At 35.6% G+C, this 22,411-nt stretch overlaps 1 protein-coding gene across 4 annotated transcripts in view; it reads right to left on the minus strand.

Annotated features, from left to right (window-relative positions):
- The window catches only part of LOC143036384 (uncharacterized), a 48,351-nt gene that overhangs the window by 24,821 nt on the left and 1,119 nt on the right, over positions 1-22,411 (minus strand). For 2 of the 4 annotated variants that reach the window (XM_076203661.1, XM_076203662.1), the window contains exon 2: positions 1,270-1,324. The exons of the other annotated variants lie outside the window; for them this stretch is intronic. In XM_076203661.1, the coding sequence (XP_076059776.1) occupies positions 1,270-1,302 (33 nt within the window). In that variant the 5' untranslated portion in view covers positions 1,303-1,324. The remainder of the gene's footprint in view (positions 1-1,269; positions 1,325-22,411) is intronic. 4 annotated transcript variants of the gene reach the window in all.

Raw genomic sequence — 22,411 nt, forward strand, 5'->3', positions numbered from 1 at the left:
TGAACATGTCACAGCTATCTTTGCCAGATCTGGATTTTATTTCACTCAAGCCTTTTCCAGTGACACTGGTGGTTGTCCTCTCAGTATTTCTTTTTTCAGTGATGGTAAGGGAATGACTGTCCCTATGTGGAATTCAAGTGGTTTATATATTGATTTCACTGGGTAGACAGTCACTTGTCCTTCCTCCTGATTAGCTGGGACTCGCATTTACCCTACTGATTCACTGGTTGGCTGGGCTGTTCTCTCATTGTGACTTCTGCCTGATGAACTACTGTTTATTACACACTTGGCACAGCCTGCAGGTTGTGCCGACAGATTTTGATTCTGGGCATCAGAGAGATGAATCTCTCTGATGTCATTCTTGCACAAACAACAATTGCAGGTACTTGTCATTGGTCCCTGCTGATGTATAATATTCATGTACTTGTACATGTGTTCATCTCAACCAGGGCCACATATTACAAACAACATACATTTACACAGCTGGAAAAGGTTGTATTGCTCTTAATATTTGTTATTTTTTCAATTTTGTGTAATCTAGCTTCTTAAAGAAGCAAACATATAACAAAAATATGTATATTTTAGATTTAAAGGTATGCTGGTGCAGTTACTTTCAATTTGAGATTTCAAATCACCCAAAATAACAGTTAATGATATAACATATATATATAATATATATATATATATATATATATATCAAAACTTAAACCCAAAGCAATGGACACACTGTTCATGCTGCTGAATAAATTCTATAATCCAATTGTTCTCTGGGGTGACATACTGAGAAGGAATAACAAAGATCCTCATTAATTTGCCTCACTGGGTACAACAGCATAAGCCATGTTTCAATGTAAACATAATATGAGAGACTGCTACATTCCTCATCAAGAACTTTAGCTATGCAACCATCACTTCTAATGTAAGCCCTACAGGGAATGGCTAAGCAGTAATAAGATCTTATGCTTTTTCTAAGTGTGTATAAAGATCAGCTACTCCAAAAATAAGTGACAATGAGTGTTCTTAATGTTACTGAATGAACAGGTTATATAGCCATTAAAGGACAGCATAAACAGAAATGTAATAGAATGACAAGACAATTGCATATTGTATCAATTGCTGACCAAATGATGAGCCACATTTTGATGTACTGACTACCATTAACATTACTATAAGCAACTACTTTACAACTATTAGCCACATCACATCACATTATGAAGCATGTTGTAGACTAGCTATCATGACATCTAGATTAACAAGGCAAAAACTCACTCTTTTCTTTGATCCAAAACAACCAAAATCCATCAAGTTTGCTTCTGGTGATCCACTATCAAAGACAAAAAATTATGTGGTGTGAGCTTGTGAAAAATAATATCTGGAAGCTCATAAAAATTTCTCTCCATAAACCTTACAAACTAAATAAAGTCAGAAACACCTGCTAATTAAGTTAAAATTGACTGATTAAGATATAAGTGAGCTATGTTCAAGATCTGAAGAACATATAGCCATTGTTCTCAAACAATATCTAAGTTTCTCTTTATACATTCTCCTTAATTTGAATGTGACATATTCATTCTGTTCAGATCTTAATAGTTCCTTACTCATATATTTCATGTCCTACAAAAATATACCTGTCCCAGTGCCTGGTATTGGGTACATTTTCAGTTTCAGAAGTCATGTGCAAGCTACCAATTATGTATACTCTTGCTTACAACAATGAAATTTAAGTATCTCCTTTAGCAACTTAAATACTGTAATCACATGACCTCTTTCTCTTTAATCTTTCAAAGTTGGCAGACCCAGTGCTTTTAATCTCTCCTCATATAGCTTATCTGCCAGGTTGGGAGCCGGTTTGATTGCTGTCCTTTGTAGTCTCTTGATCTTGTGTATATTCTTTACTCTGTGTGGGGACCATACCAGTGATGCATATTCTTCTCTAGGACAGATCAGGGTTTCTATGTGTTTTCTCATCATCTCTTCATTCATACTGTGAAAAGCCACTTTGATCTTATGCAGCAGTCCATATGCCTCTTCCACAATCCTGCTGATATGTCTGTCAGGTGACAGGTTGTCGTCTTTTATCAACATTCTCAAATATTTCTCCTTTTTTACTTTTGTAATGGATTTACTTCCCATGGAATAAATTAAATATGGTCTTTTGCAGCTATTGTTCATTTCCAGTATTTTGCATTTTTTGGTATTTAAGTTAATTTTCCATTTTTGGCTCCATGCAAAAATAGGGTCTTGATCTATTTGCAATAGCCTACAGTTCTCCTCAATCTTCACTCTTCTCATGATTTTTGCATTATTATCTGCAAACATGTTGACATAGATATGAAACATTATTGGTACAAACACTTAATCTTGTGGAACTCCTCTGGTTTTTTCTCTCTATCCTGACATCTTACTCTTTACTACTGTCCTTATGTCTCTTCCCTTTACAAAAATCTCTCAAGCATGTGAGCAGTTTGCCTCTTAATCTTCTTATAAGCTCCAATTTCCACAAAAGTTGATTGTGAGGTATTTTATAAAAATCTTTCTCTGGGTTGAGGTATACCACCCACCTCTCCCTTTTGTGTGTGTATTTACTTAATTATACAATTAGGTAAATACACATACACACACATAGTTTTAGCACAGAATGGAGGGTAGCAATGATGAATAGCCTACAGTTCTCCTCAATCTTCACTCTTCTCATGATTTTTGCATTATTATCTGCAAACATGTTGACATAGATATGAAACATTATTGGTACAAACACTTAACCTTGTGGAACTCCTCTGGTTTTTTCTCTCTATCCTGACATCTTACTCTTTACTACTGTCCTTATTTCTCTTCCCTTTACAAAAATCTCTCAAGCATGTGAGCAGTTTGCCTCTTAATCTTCTTATAAGCTCCAATTTCCACAAAAGTTGATTGTGAGGTATTTTATAAAAATCTTTCTCTGGGTTGAGGTATACCACCCACCTCTCCCTTTTGTGTGTGTATTTACTTAATTATACAATTAGGTAAATACACACACACACACACACATAATTTTAGCACAGAATGGAGGGTAGCAATGATGAAAAAATAATCAACGAACCAACTAAGAGGGGATTGGATATGACTAGAGTGAAGTCGCCATTGGGGAGTGATCCCTAAGAAGACATGTTTTATCGTTACTCTGAAGATGACTTACAAGTATGATTCTGATTTATTTTCGGGCTTTAGGAGGAAAGGGGGAGCAATGGATAAAACTATGGACACGGAAAGAGATATTAAGATTAGCAGAGCAATAAGGAATCGAGACATCAACAACTTGGCAGAAGAATTGATTGATTTAAATTTAGACCATAAAGCTTTACAATTAGAGGTATAAAATTTACGCACAACTAACGAGGTGATAATAAGAAAATTAAACGATCTAAAAAGTGAACTGAGTATGATTAAAAGAGAAAATGAAAGGAAAATGAGGTTAGAAATAAAAACGAAGAACTGAAGAGGTAAAAGAACAATTATAAGCAATAACCAAAAAGATGGAAGAATGAATCAAAGAGACCAATCTGAATGAAATAAAAAATCAGTAGAAACAGGAATCTGAAAATCAAAAACTCTCATTCAAAGAAATAGTACATCAGCAGGTAGAAGAGAATGCAAAGCAAACAGTGATTAAGGTGATCAAAGAAAAGGAAAACTGGGTGAGAGACGCAGTGGACAAAATAAATGTATTGTGGTTTATGGTATAAAAGAAAAACACAATGTACACAAATACCAAAGAGAAAAAGAAAAGAAATTGCGAAGGAGATACTAAAAGCAGTTCAAGACGAGGGGCAGAATTTGGAGAAGGAAATCAATGATGTGCATAGAATGGGTACATACTCAAAAGGAAAAAATAACTACAGGACAATGAAAATCAAACTAAGAACTCAAATGATAGCGGAAGAAATACTATCAAAAGCGGCAAAACTAGCAAACAGTGAAAACTACAAAAATGTGTGGATAAAAAAGGAAATGAATGAAGAGGAAATAGAGGAAGATAGGGCACTGAGAAATGAAGCTATGGAAAAAAACAAGAAAAGAAAGGAGACTGAAAAAAATCGTTTTTTTGGAGAGTGCTGGATCTGAGACTGAGAAAATGGTACATAAGAAAAATGGAAATATAAACCAAAAAAGAGAAGTAAGGAGATTGAAAGTGGCATATACAAACATGGTGTGATTTCTGGAATAAATGAATTAAACGACTATTTGTCAACAGAAAAACCAGACATAATGGGACTTGTGGAGACAAAACTGAAAGGTCCTATACAATCAAGTATGGTGGGTCAAGGTTTAACCTTTGGTCGAAAAATAGAATGGACAAATGGGGGGGGGGTCATGATATTGACTAGAAAGGGCTCAAATGTAATAAAGATAGCAGAAGGTAAAGAAAATGTGGAATTGATCACAATTAAAGTTGAAAATAACAGTATGAAAAGCAGAAAGTTCATATTTGTATATGTGCCCCCAAAAACTAAGACTTGGTCTGACAGTGAACACTAAAAATTACTGGAAGACACAAAGAATGAATTAAACAAGACACTGAGAACAAAGTGTTGTGAAAAGAAACAAAACTGACTATGTAAAACTTAGAAAAAATTTCAAAACGTTAGTTGGGAAAAATTTGCAAATGATGAAACAAAGATGGAAGAGAAATGGAACATTTTTAAAGAAATATATAAGGAGGGAACAGATAAACATGTACCTAAGCAGAAACAAAAAAGGGTTTACATAAAGTGTTGGTATAATAAAAAGTGTAGGGATGCTTAAGATAGAAGAGACAAAGCCTGGAAAAAATGGAGAAAAGACAAAAAAAAAAAAAAAAAAAAAAAAAAAAAGACTACATGACAAACATACATAACTGAGAAATGAATATGTAGATAAACACAGAGAGAAAAATAGAAACTACAAAAAAGATATAATAGACAAATGCAAAGACCAACCTAAACTATTTTACAGATATGTAAATGATAAACTAAAAGACAAACATGAAATAATGAATTTCAACATTAAGAAATGTAGTCTAATGGAATTTGGAAAAAGCAAAAATAGAATATTGGGTCAATACAAAATTGGTACAGAAGAAGTTACAAAAGTAAACTCAGAAAGGGACCTAGGAGTAATTATCTCAAACGACATGACACCAGACAAACATGTAAACAAAATAGTTTGAGAAACTTACATCTTAATAAGATCAATGAAAGTGGGCTTTGACTACATGGGTGAGAAAATGGTAAAGAAGATACTAGTTACACTGGTAAGACTAAAATAAGAAAAAAAAAAAAAAAAAAAAAAAAAAAAAAAAAAATTGATAACCATCTACAGAATTATGAAAGGGATGGAAACCTTTGATAGGGATGACCTACAAAAATGGGACAGAAGAACTACAAGAGAACACGAAAAGAAACTTAAGAACGACAGTTACACAAGAGATCTGAAAAAACGGCTTTCCACACACAGTAATAGATACGTGGAACAAATTGAAAGAGGAAACAGTGAGTGCTAAAACTATACATGATTTTAAGAAAGATCGGGATGCAGAAAGATACAACTGTGGGTCACTACAAGCATAGCTCTCCTTCTGCAAAATACAACTAGATAAATACACAAGACAGAGGGGGGTAGACTGCGTATACCTTGACCTAGAGAAGACTTTTCATTAAGTACCTCACAATCAATTTTGTGTGTATTTACCTAGTTGTATTATACGGGAAGGGGAGCTATGCTCGTGGTGACCTGTTTTTGTATCTTGCAAGATCAAGTTTGTTCTTAAATTCTTGTATTATGTTTGCACACACTATTTTTTCATCCAATTTGTTCCATATATTTATCACTTTGTGTGGGGAGCTGTTCTTTTTCAGGTCTCTTCTGTAGTTATCCTTTTTGAGTTTCATTACATGTCCTCTTGTTTTTCCTCTGTCCCACTTTAATAAGTCTTCTCTATCAAGGCGTTCTTTTCCTTTCATAATTCTGTAGATGGTTAGTAGGTCCCCTCATTCTCTTATTTGTTCCAGGGTCAGCAATTCCAGTTCGGCCAGTCTTTGTTCACATGTCAAGTTTGAAAGTGTTGGGGCCATCTTTATCATTGCTCTTTCTATTCTAATTTTCTTATATTCTTTTTTGTATTGGGTGACCATATCAGCGCTGCATATTCCAGTTTTGCCCTTATCAGTGTTTGTAATATTTTCTTAATCATTTCCTTATCCAGGTATTTAAAGGCCATCTTTATTGATCTCAACAAATTGTATGTTTCTCCGACTATTTTATCTATATTGGCGACAGTCTTTGGTGATAATTACTCCTATGTCACTTTCAGAATTTGGTTTCTTTACTTCTTTTCCATCAATTTTATACTGTCCTGATATTCTCTTCTTGCTTTGTGTGTGTATTTAGCTAGTTGCGTTTTACTGGAAGGGGAGCTATGCTCGTGGTGTCCCGTCTTTATATCTCATTTTAACTAGACTATTTAAATTCGTGTATCGTTTTTGCACATACCACATTCTCATCTAATCTGTTCCAAACATCTATTATCCTGTGGGGAAAGCTGTTCTTTTTCAGGTCTCTTCTATAATTGTCTTTCTTGATTTTCTTTCCATGTCCTCTTGTATCTCTACTATCCCATTTTATTAGATACTCTCTATCAATAATTTCCATGCCTTTCATGATTCTATAAATAATTACCAAATCTCTTCTCTCTCTTCTTTGTTCTCATGTCTGTAGCTCAAGTTTTGCCAGCCTCTCATAAGATAGTTCTGAGAGCGTTGGTGCCAATTTCATAATTGCTCTTTGTATTCTTTCAAGTTTTGTTATACATTTTTTTGTACTTGGTGACCATGTCATTGCTGCATACTCCAATTTTGGTCTTATCAAAGTGATTAGTATTTTCTTCACCATTTCTTTGTCCAGGTATGTAAATGCCACTTTGATTGATCTTATTAAGTTATAAATTTCTCCACAAATTTTGTTTATATGTTTCTCAGGAGACATATCATTCATAATAATGACTCCTAAGTCCTTCTCTTTTTCCACTTTTTAATTTCTTCCTCTCCCAATGTATATGATCCCACTATTCTTATTTTGCTTCTTCCAAATTCCATTACACTACACTTCTTAATGTTGAATTCCATCTCCCACTTCCTACTCCATTCCCATACTTTATTGAGATCACTTTGCAGTGATTTACAATCTTCTTCGGTGTTCACTTTTTTAAAAAATTTTGCAGTCTGTGAAGAAGCTCATATAACTTTGAAAATGATGAAACAAAGATGGAAGAGAAATAGAACATTTTCAAAGAAATATATATAGAGGGAACAGACAAATATGTGCCTAAGCAGAAACACAGAAAGGAGTACATAAAGTGCTGGTATAATAAAAAGTGTAGCGATGCTAAAGATAGAAGAGACAAAGCTTGGAAAAGATGGAAAAAAAAAGAGACAAAAAAAAAAAAAAAAAAGATTGAATGGCAAACATACATCAAACTGAGAAATGAATATGTAGACATACGGAGAGGAAAAAAGAAACTATGAAAAAGACATAATAGCAAAATGCAGAGATCAACCTAAACTATTTTACAGATATGTAAACGACAAACTAAAAGACAAATATGAAATAACGAAACTGTGTGAAGGAAACCAAGAGTACACAGAAGATGCAGAAATGAATATGTAGACATACGGAGAGGAAAAAAGAAACTATGAAAAAGACATAATAGCAAAATGCAGAGATCAACCTAAACTATTTTACAGATATGTAAACGACAAACTAAAAGACAAATATGAAATAACGAAACTGTGTGAAGGAAACCAAGAGTACACAGATGTAGAAATGGCTGAAGTAATGACCAGACACTTTAACTCTTTCCATACGGTGACGCCTGCATAGGCGTCATGAGGAGCAAGTGGGTATGCGAGGCTGTCATATCTGCGTCTTGATTATATTTATTGTAGTTGTACCTGCAAGACCCCCATATTCTGTAAACTGGCTTCATCATATTTTCTATGGTTATCAAAATTCATGGGTGAAAGAGAATGAGCAATACAGGGGTTACTTTATCTTTTATAATGCGAGTATTATGACGCAACATCGCACGTCTGGCAGCTAATGCTGCCCACGAGATTTTGGCCCGGAGTGAAGGGGTTAAGTCTGTTTTTACAATTGAAAGCTCACAATTGTGGGATGATAGTCACCAGGAAGGATCCTCTAAAATAAAAGAAATAATGGTGACAGAGAAAGAAATAAGGGATCAAATAAGGAAACTATGTCAGAAAGTCACATGGGCCAGACGGAATAGCAAACTGGATATTAAAAGAATGCATAAACGAACTCACAGATAAAATACATAAGATAATAGACTTCTCACTCAAAGAAGGAAAAGTATCGAAGACTGGAAAAATGCTAATATTGTACCAATATATTGCCAGCCTCAAAAAGAAAGTGCCTAAGTTATTTGTCCAACTTTTCAGCGGGGGGGGGAAAAATGTGTGTAATGTTCCTCCTAACGTAGTTTTAACCTACTCAGACACTAAATAAAATATTGGGAATTGTACCACAAGGAGCAATGAAAAATTGATTTAGAAAAAAAAAAAAAAAAAGACGAAAAATGACTTGGGCAATTTCTTTACGAGGGTGATGATATAAGGGAGGACATAAAGAAGATCCAACAAATTATAGACCAGTATCCCTTACAAGCACAATTGCAAAAATATGCGGACTAAACACTTGGAATAGAAAAAAATATTAAACCCCAAACAATATGGATTTAGAAGTGGAAGATGTACTACAAACTTAATATGTTTTTACTCAAGATTGCTGGACATAATACAAGAGATGGCTGGGCAGACTGTGCCTTCCTGGACCTACAAAAGGCTTTTGACAAAGTACCACACAAAAAACTACTAAGAAAACTCAAAATAATAGGTGGAATACAAGAAAACTGATTAGAATGGATGAAAAACTTCTTAGAAGGAAGAAAAATGAGAGTGATACTTAGAGAAAAGAACTCAAAATGGGTAAACATGATAAGTGGAGTACCCTAAGGCTCTGTGTTGGACAAACTAAGCTTGTTAATTCTAGAGGAAAGAAGAGAAAGAGGCGACCTGATAACCATCTATAGAATTATGAAAGGGATGGAAATCCTTGACAGGGATGATCTACTTAAATGGGACAGAAGAAATACAAGGGGACACAAGAAGAAATTTAAGACGGACAGTTATAGAAGAGATCTAAAACAGAATAGCTTTCCACAGAGGATACATGGAATAAATTGAAAGAGAAAACAGTGAGTGCTAAAACTACACATGACTTTAAGAAAGAACTGGATGCGGAAAGATACACACACACACACACTTCAACGAACGGACGGCTTAGAAGACGTTCTGAAGAAAATTGAAGTTTCGTGGATCCCAACGCAGAGAGAAGTGCCTATTGTATTTACAGGGTGGGGGGGCAAATTGCTCGTGGGGTAGTGGGAAAGTAGGGAAAGAGAAGGGGAGGGATTGCTGAGGGAAATGGAAGGAAATGAGGAAGGAGAGGACTTGGCCCAGGCAGACAGGCGAAAGGTAAACAAACGGCCCCCCGACCAGCTGAGCGACGATGAAATGTCTAATAAAAATGTAAAGATTAGAAGTATAGATAAGAGCAATACAGTAGAAAGTGATGAGAATATTTTCCAGGGATTTAAAGAGGGTGGGGGGACACAAACCCCCCCCGACTGACAAGACTAGAAGAGAAGGTCGATAAGATGATCGAGGACTTGGAGCGTAGGTTCGGTCATGTTAACAACATTGTACGGAGGGTTGAAAAATTGGAAGAACTAGAGAAGGCGAACAAAAACTTAACTAAGGAAATTGAAGAATTAAAAAAACAGTTAAAAGAAGTAAAAGAAGAGAATGAAGTCTTAAAGGAGAATAATAAGGAGAACAAGGAGGGTTGGAAAAAAATCCAAGAAAATAGCAAAGTTGCATTCACTGACATAATCAGAGAGCAAATGAATGAACAAACTGAAAACTCATTTATTAAAGTGATGAGACAGAAGGAGAATATAGTAAGAGACTTAGCAGACAGAAAGAAATGTATAATTATATTAGGAATGGAAGAGAAACATAACCCAGATAGAACCACAAGAATCAAAGAGGAAAATGAAAAAGTAAGAAATTTACTAGAATTAGTTCAGGAAGATGAACCAGAAATAATGAAACAAATCGAAGAGAAATTCAGGATCGGGAAATATAGTACAGACAAGACCAGACCAATTAAGATTAAATTCAGGTCACAAACTACGGCTGAGAATATCTTATCCAAAACAGGGAAACTAGCAACAAGTGAACAATATAAAAAGGTATGGATAAAAAGGGAAATGAATAAAGAGGAAAGAGAGGAAGAAAAACAGAAAAGACTTGAAGCTAAGGAAAAAAACGAGATAAGAACGGAGTCAGAAAAAGAGAGATTCTATTGGAGAGTAGTGAATATGAAACTAAAGAAAGTCGACATACAAGAGAAAAACAAAAGGGAAACAGAGAACACAATGGAAGTGGCAGAAAACTAAGAGTGTCTTACACAAATATAGATGGATTAATAACAGGATTGAATGAGCTGAATGATTATTTGAAAGAAAAAGAACCAGACATAATGGGAATTGTAGAAACAAAATTAAAAGGTCCACTACCACCCAACAGTGTAGGACATGATGCATATAATTATTGGATTAGAAACAGAGTGAAAAAGGAAGGGGGTGGAGTTATGTTCCTGACTAAGAAGGATATAAATGTGAAGTGTGTCACATATGGAAAGAATACAGTAGAGATGATAATGATGGAAGTAGAAGACAGAGATAAGAAGAGCAGAAAGTTTGTGATAAATTATGTGCCCCCGAAAACAGCCTCATGGGAAGAGAGTGAACATAAAAGTATGTTAGAGGACATAAAGATAACATTAAACAAGATAATGGAAGAGGGAGGAAAAATAGTTATGGGCGACTTTAATTGCAAAGAAATCTGCTGGAAAGAAATGACAGTAAAGGGTGGAGACGGCTCATGGGGAAACGCTCTACTTGAGATGGTTACTGACCATACAATGACACAATGGATACAGGAGAATACTAGGTATAGAAATGAAGAAGAGCCATCGAGACTAGACCTAATAATTACATCCGAACCTAGAATAGTGGACAAAATTGAATATAAAACACCAATAAGTAAAAGTGACCAAATATTGACTGAACTGGAACTTAATGAAGAAAAATATATGAAAAGAAATGAACAATATAGAAAAGGAAGAATGATGTATGAGAAAACAAACTTTGATAAAATAAGAGAATTCTTTCAAAAGGAAAACTGGGAAGAAATATACAAAGAAGAAACAACAGTAGAAGAGAAATGGAATATTTTGACAAAAATTTACAAAAAAGGAGTGGAAAAGTATGTCCCAAGACAAAAACAAGAAAAAGAATATGTAAAATGCTGGTACAACAAAAGTTGTAGGGAGTTAAAAGACAAAAGAGACAAAGCCTGGACCAGATGGAAAAAAGACAGAAGACCTGAAAAATGGAAAATATATACCTGTTATAGAAATGAATATGTACAAACGTGCAGAGAGGAAAAGAGAAAATATGAGATATCATAGAAAAGTGTAAAGATCAACCAAAACTATTCTACAGATTTGTAAACAATAAACTGAAAAACAAACAAGACTTGGAGAAATTAAGACAAGAGGGAGTTGAATACACTGAGGAAATGGAAATGGCGGAAATTATGAACAAACCTTTTAAATCAGTGTTTACAAGGGAGAACATACAACCTGAAGAGAACGAATGGAAAGAGAAAGTCCCCCCTATGGAAGAAATAGAAGTAACAAAAAATGAAATATTAACACACTTGAGTAATCTTGATGTCAGAAAATCGCATGGACCAGATGAAATAGCAAACTGGATACTGAAAGAATGCAGGAATGAACTGGTAGACAAAATACATAGCATACTAAATAGTTCCTTGAAAGAAGGAAAAGTTCCAGAAGATTGGAAGAAAGCAAATATAGTACCTATATATAAAGGAGGAAATAAAGAAGAACCTACCAACTATAGACCAGTCTCTCTAACAAGTACAATAGCAATTTTTTTTTGAAATTATCAAAAATAGATGGGTAAAATATTTAGAAAAAAAAAAAAAAAAAGTGTGACATCCAAGGCAATTTGGATTCAGACAAGGACGATCATGCGTCACCAATTTAATATGTTTCTATTCAAGGCTAATAGATATAATACAAGAAAGAGATGGATGGGTGGACTGTGCATTTTTAGACCTAAAGAAAGCTTTTGACAAAGTACCACATAAGAAGTTGCTTAAGAAATTAGAAACTGAAGGAGGAATACAGGGCAAACTACTAAATTGGATGGAAGACTTTTTGCAAGAAAGAAAAATGAGAGTAGTGATAAGAAACCAGCACTCAAAATGGGATGAAGTAATAAGCGGTGTTCCGCAGGGAACAGTTCTGGCCCCGATAATGTTTGCTATATATATTAATGATATGGATGAAGGAATTGAAAGCTATATGAGCTTCTTTGCAGATGATGCAAAACTACTGAAAAGAGTGAAAACTGAAGAAGATTGTGAATCACTACAGAGAGATCTAAATAAAGTACAGGAATGGAGTAGGAAGTGGGAGATGGAGTTCAATACAAAAAAGTGTAGTATGATGGAATTTGGAAAAAGCAAAAACAGAATAACAGCATATAAATTGGGAGAAGGAATAAAAAAAGTAGAAAATGAGTAGGACCTGGGAGTCATTGTTATGAATAATATTCCACCTGAGAAACATATAAATACGATTTTTGGAGAAACTTATAATTTAATAAGAACAATCAAAGTTGCATTTACATACCTGGATGAAGAAATGGTGAAGAAAATCCTAATCACCCTGATAAGACCAAGATTAGAATATGCAGCAACGACATAGTCACCAAGTACAAAAAAATGTATAAAAAAACTTGAAAGAATACAAAGAGCAATTACAAAATTGGCACCAACACTCTCAAAACTATCATATGAAGAGAGACTACAAAAACTTGAACTACAGACACTAGAGCAAAGAAGAGAGAGAGGAGATTTGATAGCTATTTACAGAATCATGAAAGGCATAGAAATTACTGATAGAGAGAATCTGATAAAATGGGATGACAGAAATACAAGAGGACACGGAAAGAAAATAAAAAAAGACAGCTATAGAAGAGATTTGAAAAAGAACAGCTTTCCTCATAGAGTAATAGACAGTTGGAACAAGTTAGATGAGAAAGTGGTGTGTGCAAAAACAATACATGAATTTGAAAATAGTTTAGATAAAATGAGATATGAAGACGGGACCCCACGCGCATAGTTCCCCTTCCCGTAAAATACAACTAGGTAAATACACACATCGGTCGAAGTGACAGCAAAGTTTGGAACTCCAGGAAAACTTCAAGTTTTGTCAATCTCAACAAGGGAGTACCTTTGTGGTATTAGTAGGGAAAGGGAAAATTCGTGGTGTAGTGGGAAGGTGAAGAAAAAGGAGAAAGGGAGGGATTACTGAGGAAAATGGAAGGAAATGAGGAAATTGACAAACAGGCCCTGGACGTTAGAAGGGGTGTTAACAAAAGGTGTACAGAACACACAGACGAGGTAGAACAGGGGAGCAGAGGTGTCAAAAGCAGAAATATAGATGATAGCAGCTCAATGGAAAGAGAAGATAACTGCTTTTATGGATTTAATGAGGGAGGAGATGACAACCTCCCCCTACTAGTATATCTAGAGGAGAAACTAGAAAAAAAATGAATGAAGCAAGGGATGTTAGGTTTAACCAATTAACACTAGTTACACAAAGAATTGATAAACTGGAAGAACTAAAGAAGGAGAATCAAAACCTAACTAAAGAAATAGAAGAACTAAAAAGACAATTAAGAGAAGTAAAGGATGAGAATCAAGAATTAAAGAGGAATAATAAAGAGAATAAAAAGACCATAGCAAAAGAGGTAAGTGGTTGGAAAAAAGTACAAGACAACAATGAAATGGAATTTCGAGACATAGTGAAACAACAGATGAAAGAACAAACTAAGGACACAGTTATTAAAGTGATGAGGGAGAAGGAGAATATAGTAGGAGACTTAGTGGATAAAAAGAAATGTATAATTATATTAGGGATGGAAGAGAAGCACAACCCAAATAAGACAAGAATAAAGGAGGAAAAGGAAAAAGTAAATAAGATATTAGAAGTAGTTCAAGAAGATGAACCATAAACAGGGAAAGAAATAGAAGAAACATGTAGAATAGGGAAATACAACACAGATAACACCAGACCAATTGAGGTTAAATTCAGGTCACAAGCGACAGCAGAGAATATCTTAGCAAAAACAGGGAAACTAGCAAACAGTGATCAATATAAACAGGTATGGATAAAAAGAGAAATGAATAAAGAGGAAAGAGAGGAGAAAGCAAAAAGACTACAAGCTAAGGAAAAAAAAAAAAAAGAACAGTCAGAAAAAGAGATATTCTACTGGAGAGTAGTGAATATGAAAGTGAGGAAATGGTTCATAGCAGAGAAAAACAGAAGGGAAACAGAAAACACAATGGAAGTAGCAGAAAATTAGGTGTCTTACACAAATATATATAGCCTAATAACAGGTTTGAATGAACTCAATGATTACCTGAAGGGAAAACAACCAGACATAATGGGAATTGTAGAGACAAAATTGAAAGGTCCACTACCACCCAACAGGGTAGGACATGGTGCATATAATTATTGGATTAGAAACAGAGAGGTAAAACAAGGGGGTGGAGTTATGTTCCTGATTAAGAAGGATATAAATGTGAGGAATGTCACATATGGAAAGAATAGAGTAGAGATGATTATGATGGAAGTGGAGGACAGGGATGGGAAGAGCAGGAAGTTTGTGGTAAATTATGTGCCTCCTAAAATGGCTTCATGGAAAGAGAACACAAAAATATGTAAGAAGACACAAGGATAACACTAAATAAGATAATGGAAGATGGAAGAATAGTTATAATGGGTGACTTTAATTATAAAGAAATCTGCTGGGAAGAGATGACAGTGAAGGGTGGAGATGACCCATGGGGAAATGTACTACTTGATATGATTATAGAACATACAATGACACAATGGATACAAGAGAATACTAGGTATAGAAATGAGAAAGAACCATCGAGACTGGACCTAATAATCACATCAGAACCTGAAATAGTGGACAAGATTGAATATAAGACACCAATAAGTAAAAGTGACCACATATTGGTTGAACTGGAACTAAATGAGGAAAAATACATGAAAAAAACGAACAATATAGAAAGGGAAGATTGATGTATGGAAAAACAAATTTTGATAAAATAAGAAATTCTTTCAAAAAGCAGACTGGGAAAGGATACACAAGGAGGAAACAACAGTAGAAGAGAAATGGAATATTTTGACAAAAATTTATAAAGGAGTGGAAAAGTATGTTCCAAGACAAAAACAAGAGAAAGGATATGTAAAGTGTTGGTACAAAAAAGATGTAGGGAGTTAAAAGACAAAAGGGATTAAGTTTGGATAAAATTGAAGAAAGACAAAAGACCTGAAAGATGGAAAATATATACTAGTTATAGAAATGAATATGTATAAGTGTGCAGAGAAGAAAAGAGAAAATACAAAAAAGATATCACAGAAAAATGTAAAGATCAACCAAAACTTTTTTATAGATTTGTAAACAACAAACTGAAAAACAAACAAGAATTAGAGAAACTACAAGGAGGAGTTGAATACACAAAGGAAATAGAAATGGCAGAAATTATGAACAAGCATTTTAAATGGGTGTTTATGAGGGAGAACATACAACTTAGAGATGTTGAGTGGGAGGAGAAAGTCTCCCCTATGAAAGAGATAGAAGTAACAAAGAAGGAAATAATGAAACACTTGAGTAATCTCGATATCAGAAAATCGCATGGTCCAGATGAAATGGCAAACTGGATTTTGAGAGAATGCAGGGATGAACTAACAGACAAAATACATAGTCTAATAAGCAGTTCACTGAAGGAAGGAAAAGTTCCAGAAGATTGGAAAAGAGCAAATATGGTACCAATATATAAGGGAGGAAACAAAGAAGACCCTACAAACTATAGACCGGTCTCCCTTACTGTAACCGATAAAAGGTTGTGGTTACATAAGGAGGACTTAATGAGGGCAAGATAAACTCCAGAACGGGAGTTTTCTTCTATCTATTAACAATGAAGGCAATCTGGTTAACAAATATTACAAGGTACAAATGGGCCCTGTGTGCGGATTGCAATATGTGCCAGGCCTTGACCTAGGGCTTTTTCCCCATATTGCCACAGGTGAGACAGGTGGGACAGGGGTGGTTAGGTGACAGTGGCACCATGATAATTGGTGGTCAAAATGGCAATGTTGCACTCAGGAATTCCCACTTCTGCCCCATCCTGAACAGACTCCTTGAAGTGTACAGACTTTGGTGTATGTTTCTGTCACAGACTATTTGAAGAAGAATAGCAGTTATTGGTTATTAGCTCTCTTTATGTGCAAAAGTGAAGAAGCTAATCAAAGCTGATAGACATTTGGGCCTAGTCCAAAGACCAAGTGTCAGCCTCAAGATGAACCTAGAGGTGTTCATGGGTTTTGAAGATAGGTGGTGAGGAGACGATTGTTTTTGCTACTTTGGAGGACCACCTCTAGTAGGTGGCTGCCATTGATGATGGTGTTAATGTGGTGCAAAACATAATATCAAGAACATATCTGACATGTAGAAAGATTTAGATAATTTGCATGTATAAATAACATTTACATGTAACTCCACATTTACAAATTAGATGTCACAAATATAAAATAAAATCTCTAGGCCTTTTGTATTTCTATAACCTGGGCCTTTAGATATAATATTATGCCATTCCACATCGGGTAAATATACAATATTTTTCTTTAATTACAAAGAATTACAAAGGCGGAGCATGCTGACAGGAGACCTTTTGATCCATATCTAGGTCGGATGCGAAAAAAAAATCATATTAATAATAAAATAATAAATAAAAACTATGATAATGTAAATAACAAATAAAATACATAAATAAATGCATAGGTATAGTTAAATAATAAACAAACAGGTAAATAGTAAACAATAATGAATTGACATATAACTGATAACACTGGCCTGCGTTTAATTTTTTTTTTTCAAAGGTCGAAGGTTTTTCAAATGATTTATGGGTTTTTTGGTGCGCTGAATCCAAAAATACCATCCGTTTCCTTGGATCAGGTCTATTTTTTGAGATATGAGAAGTGCGACTTTTGGGCCTTGTATCTAGTACTAAGTATAAGGAAACAAGGCTGCAGGTATAGCCTATTCTTATTTTTTTTTTTTTTTGCATAAAAATTATACTGTAGCACCCCGAAACTGATACTGAAACCTAATGATGTTTTTGTTTACTTTCAGGAAACTGAAACCGAAACTGAAACTGCATTGACTACATTGACAACACTGAAACTGAAAATGGTTTAGAAAAGTGTGATCTCCAATCAATGTGACTGATTTTATAAGAATCTGTGCTTTTTACAAGAATCTGTGCTGCTTGTGTTTCTATATTGGACATGTATCTTAGATTGACAGAAAATGGAACGCAAATGCACAAATCATCCTGATAGGTTCTGCTACATATGTGGTAATGTGATTCTTCCTCGTCGACTAGCAAATATAACTGATTTTGTGAAGAAGGCATACCATGCTTACTTTGGAGTTAAGCTTGGGGACCAGGACAAGCCATTTGCACCCCATGTTAGCTGCAAAACATGTGTCGAGAACTTGCGTGATTGGAAAAAAAAAAAAAAAAAGGAAGAGTTCACACAATGTTCAGGCTCGTTCTCTTGTTGAACCAAACAAGGTCTTACTCCCACCTTTACATATCAAACTGGGACTGATGAAGAACTTTGTGAAGGCAATGGACAAGGACGGAATGGGATTTACTTTTCTTCAGCAGAAGTTTCCTCGGATCAATCTGGAAAAGCTTAAGGCTGGCATCTTTGATGGGCCTCAGATAAGGAAACTTATGAAGGACTCAATGTTTGACGATGCACTGAATGCAGCTGAGCTGTCCGTTTGGTGGTCGTTTAAGTCAGTGATAAGAAACTTTCTAGGAAATAACCGAAGTGCAGAATACGAGAAAGAAGTCGATGAGCTCTTGAACAGCTATCAAAAATTAGGGGCTCGCATGTCAGTCAAAACGCACTTTTTACGGTCCCACTTAGACTATTTCCCTCAGAACTGTGGTGACTTCAGTGAGGAACAGGGAGAACGTTTCCACCAGGATATTCGTGTCATGGAAGAACGCTACCAAGGCCGGTGGGATGTGAACTTTCTTGCGGACTACTGTTGGTGTTTGAAACGAGACGTGGTGGCTGCCCAACACAGGAGAAAGTCACTGAAAAGGCCCTTCATCCACGATTAGATTTTCTGTAATATATCCTCTTTATCTTCTGAACTATGCAAGAAAAAATTATTTCTTTTGTCAAGAATTTTTTTCCAAAATTAAAGGGAAATAGCACTAAATGGCGTTTTTAATTATTTTTACCGCCTCGTATCTAAAAAACGTGACCTGATTGAACAAAATGAGTGTGATTTTTAGATTCTGCATAGCAAATTACCCTAGAATCAGTTATCAGATGCTTTACCTTTGAAACTTCGCAGGCCAGTGTAATAAATAAAAATCAGACAGACAAATGATGATAAAACAAAAACAAATAATATAAGATAAATTATAATCATTACGGAAAAAAAGTTTTATACATATTTCCATTTTGTGATCTAGGGACCAATGATGGGTATCTACTTGTGGTAGTAGGTCCTGTAAGATAGACAATAGAGCAGCCCATTTTCAAAACCTGTCAACCCCCCTTGCCTCCATATGAAGGTGCAACACTCAATCTCTGGTTTGGACTCAAGATCTCTAACAGCTTCAACTGTGTTGGTCCAGGATGTAACACATACTATACAACACATTATGGAAGCCTGCATTGTACATAATCTGGCATGCCAACAACACAATATACACCCTATATGTGGGAAAACCTTGTCCCAGCCATGCCATTCCTTAACCCCTTTGATACAATGACGCCTACGTAGACGTCATGAGGAGCAAGTGGGTATGCGAGGATGCCGATGTCGGTGTCTTGATTATATATATTGTAGTTGTACCTGAGTGACCCCCATACTCTGTAAACTGGCTTCATCATATTTTCTATGGTTATCAAAATTCACGGGTGAAAGAGAACGAGCAATACAGAGGTAACTTTATTTTTTATAATGCGAGTATTATGACGCAACATCGCATGTCTGGCAGCTAATGCTGCCCGAGAGATTTTGGCCCGGAGTGAAAGGGTTAGCCACTTCAGTACAAGTTAAATTCTCATGCACAGCATTGGCTGCCATATGAATGATGCATCACACTACGGTACTTGTATTATATAGTTCCTGCTGCATTTACAACTTGAAAAAAAAAAAAAAAAAAAAAAAAATATATATATATATATATAATCAATCAAGATGCCAATCCCAGCATCTTCGTGTACCCACTTGTGGCTCATGATGCCTATGTCAGTGTCATCATCATACCGAAGTGGTTAAGGAGATGGGACTGCTCAGCCAAACAGTCTAGGGAATGATAACAACTTCAGCTGTGTTTCTTACACATTTTTACATGTAATGATATGAAAGACAGTGACTACTACCCTCCTCTGACTACTTTCAGCTGTTAATAGAAATATTCCAACACTAAAACAACACAGACACGAGTACAAATTTTCTTACCACAGAGATCTGTGGGGTTGGGGGGGGTTGGGGGGGGGGGGGCAGCGGCTAAGGACCACTGCCAGCTACTGTGGGTTTCTGGGTTCCCCCATCCAGGGAAACTTAAGGCAGTAATTATCATTATCATTTACTGATCTATGGGATACATCCATAGATTGAAAAAATCCACATATTAACAAAACTCAGTTTATGGCTCCTTTATTGCCATATTCCTCCACATATCTAAATATCATTGAGCTTGAATACAATTTTATAGCAGCCTCTTGTTATTCAAGTTATGGGTTAGTGGTAAGAATAATTCTAAAATGTCTGAACACTGTTTACCTGTGTTACTTGTTATGGTTATGGAAAATAAGAGTAAAAATTAAAACTGTGCATCTGCTGTGGCGCTTTGTGATGTCATGTTAGGCAACTGGGGTGTGGCAGGGTCTCTATTCTTAGTTTGCTGTCTGCTTAGTACAAATGGTGACTGGTATCTAACATTCTTTTCAAGACTTCCCTTGGCCTTCTTAATTACATCTTTCATTCCTATAATTTACATATACGTCAAGTTAGCACACCTATACTGATAAGTAATATAAAAAATGTATCAACATTTTGTGTGAGTTATGTTTACTGACGAAGAAGTTATGCAAAATTGAATAGGTCCAGAGGGTTTTCATGAGGATGTTAGTTGGGAACTCCCTAAATTACTGGGAGAGGCTGAAACTCCCCAAGCCCTTTTCATTGCAGAGATGCAAAGAGTGCTATATAGTGATTTATGTCTGGAGCGTCCTGGAGGGCACAACACCAAACCCATTACAAAATGAAAGAGGTGGTATCAAAGGCAAACATCACCCCAGTTTTGGTAAGACCTGTGAAAGAAGGTCCATAAGCAGCTGCTCTCAGCAAATGAAGATGATCCAGGTGGAAAGCTTCAACTGTGCTGGCCTCAGACTCAATTATCTCCCAAGAGAGATAAAGGACCTAATGGGAGTCAGCACACCGGCTTTCAAGAGGAGGCTAGACAAATTCGTGGGCAACATCCCAGATGAGCCTTCCAACCTCACAAGGAGCAGCAACGAACTCAATTGCAGACCAGTTCCAATACGTGAGGCTCAAGCAGGGATGTGGGAGTGGTGCGTCCCCATACTGGTCATGTTGTCAACACAAAATGCAACCTACAACTACAGCTTTGTCAGTCTACAGCAGTGGTTCCCAAACTATCTTATCTGACGTCCCCTTTTTGCTTCCAGTAGACCCGCACGCCCCCACTCCCTCTTTTGTTCATGTGAAATGATTCTTGCATTTATTTCTTAGCATTGTTCAGGAAAACAGATTTCTGTTTGTATTAAATTTTAATAATGAAAGCCACTCAAACAAATAATAGTACATTCCAAAGACATTTTTGTAAGTAACTACAAACGAAACATTTGGTTCAAAGGGAGCGAAAAAAAAAGTTTGAACACTATCAAATTGTAGTTGGTATCGGTGATGTGTCCAAAATGTGTAAGGAGAACTAGCTTAATAGAAAACGGGTTGGAGTGACCGCTATAATTATACTTTGCATACAAGTAATGGCAGATATTTGTTCTTTGAATGATCTTATTATTCTAATTAACCCATTCAACTCCGATGACAAGATGTCTTGTCATTTGGTCAAATAAAACAAAAAATCATAAAACACCAAAATGTTTGATCAAACACCAGAAAAATATGACGTCAATCCTCGCTTCGCTCGCAGCGAAGCGAGGACTGACGTCATATTTTTCTGGTGTTTGATCAAACATTTTGGTGTTTTATGATTTTTTGTTTTATTTGACCAAATGACAAGACATCTTGTCATCGGAGTTGAATGGGTTAAACATTTTTGAGCAGATGACTTCACGCCCCCCCTTGTATCCTCCTCATGCCTCCAAAGTGGGGTGTGCCCCCTAGCTTGGGAACCACTGGTCTACAGCCACAAATGTAGAAATGATCTCATATTAATTTTATTTTCCTCAAAGTTTAACAGCAGCTTGCTTGATAGTTTTGCAACGCTATATTATTAATATAATTAATAACACAAACTGAATTTCTATGTTCTACAGACTTGTTGATCTCACTCACTAAGACAAATTTTCATTCTTATCTATCATTACTATTTCTTAGTGTATCTTATAGGAGATCTCACAAGGTATATTAATTTTCCACACTATACCAAGTACCTGATGTAATATAACTGCTGTTCACCCTATTGCATACAACAAGAAAATCTAAAAATAATGGCATATATTTCTTTTAAAGTTAGGCTATATATTTATATTTTTCATCTCGTGTAAGGCCAGGGATTTTCGTTCTAGACGCTGCACAACGCAACGGCACTACACTCGCACCTAGGGAACATTGTCACATGGTTTGATATACCATCCTCCACTGCCATTTATCAAGCTCCATCGGCAGTGCAATGTTTGGTTGCTGATACTTTATGCCTGATCACAAAGATATGTGAATCAAACTACAAATTTTCTTGCAGGACTATATCATCTCTTAGATCAGATAATTTAAGGTTACTTACCAAGAGTCTTAGTGAAAAGATGTTCCTTGGGTTAAATGTTT

The sequence above is a fragment of the Oratosquilla oratoria genome, chromosome 20 (genome assembly GCF_046742065.1).
Source record: "Oratosquilla oratoria isolate Oo_2021 chromosome 20, ASM4674206v1, whole genome shotgun sequence".
Classification (NCBI taxonomy): domain Eukaryota; kingdom Metazoa; phylum Arthropoda; class Malacostraca; order Stomatopoda; family Squillidae; genus Oratosquilla; species Oratosquilla oratoria.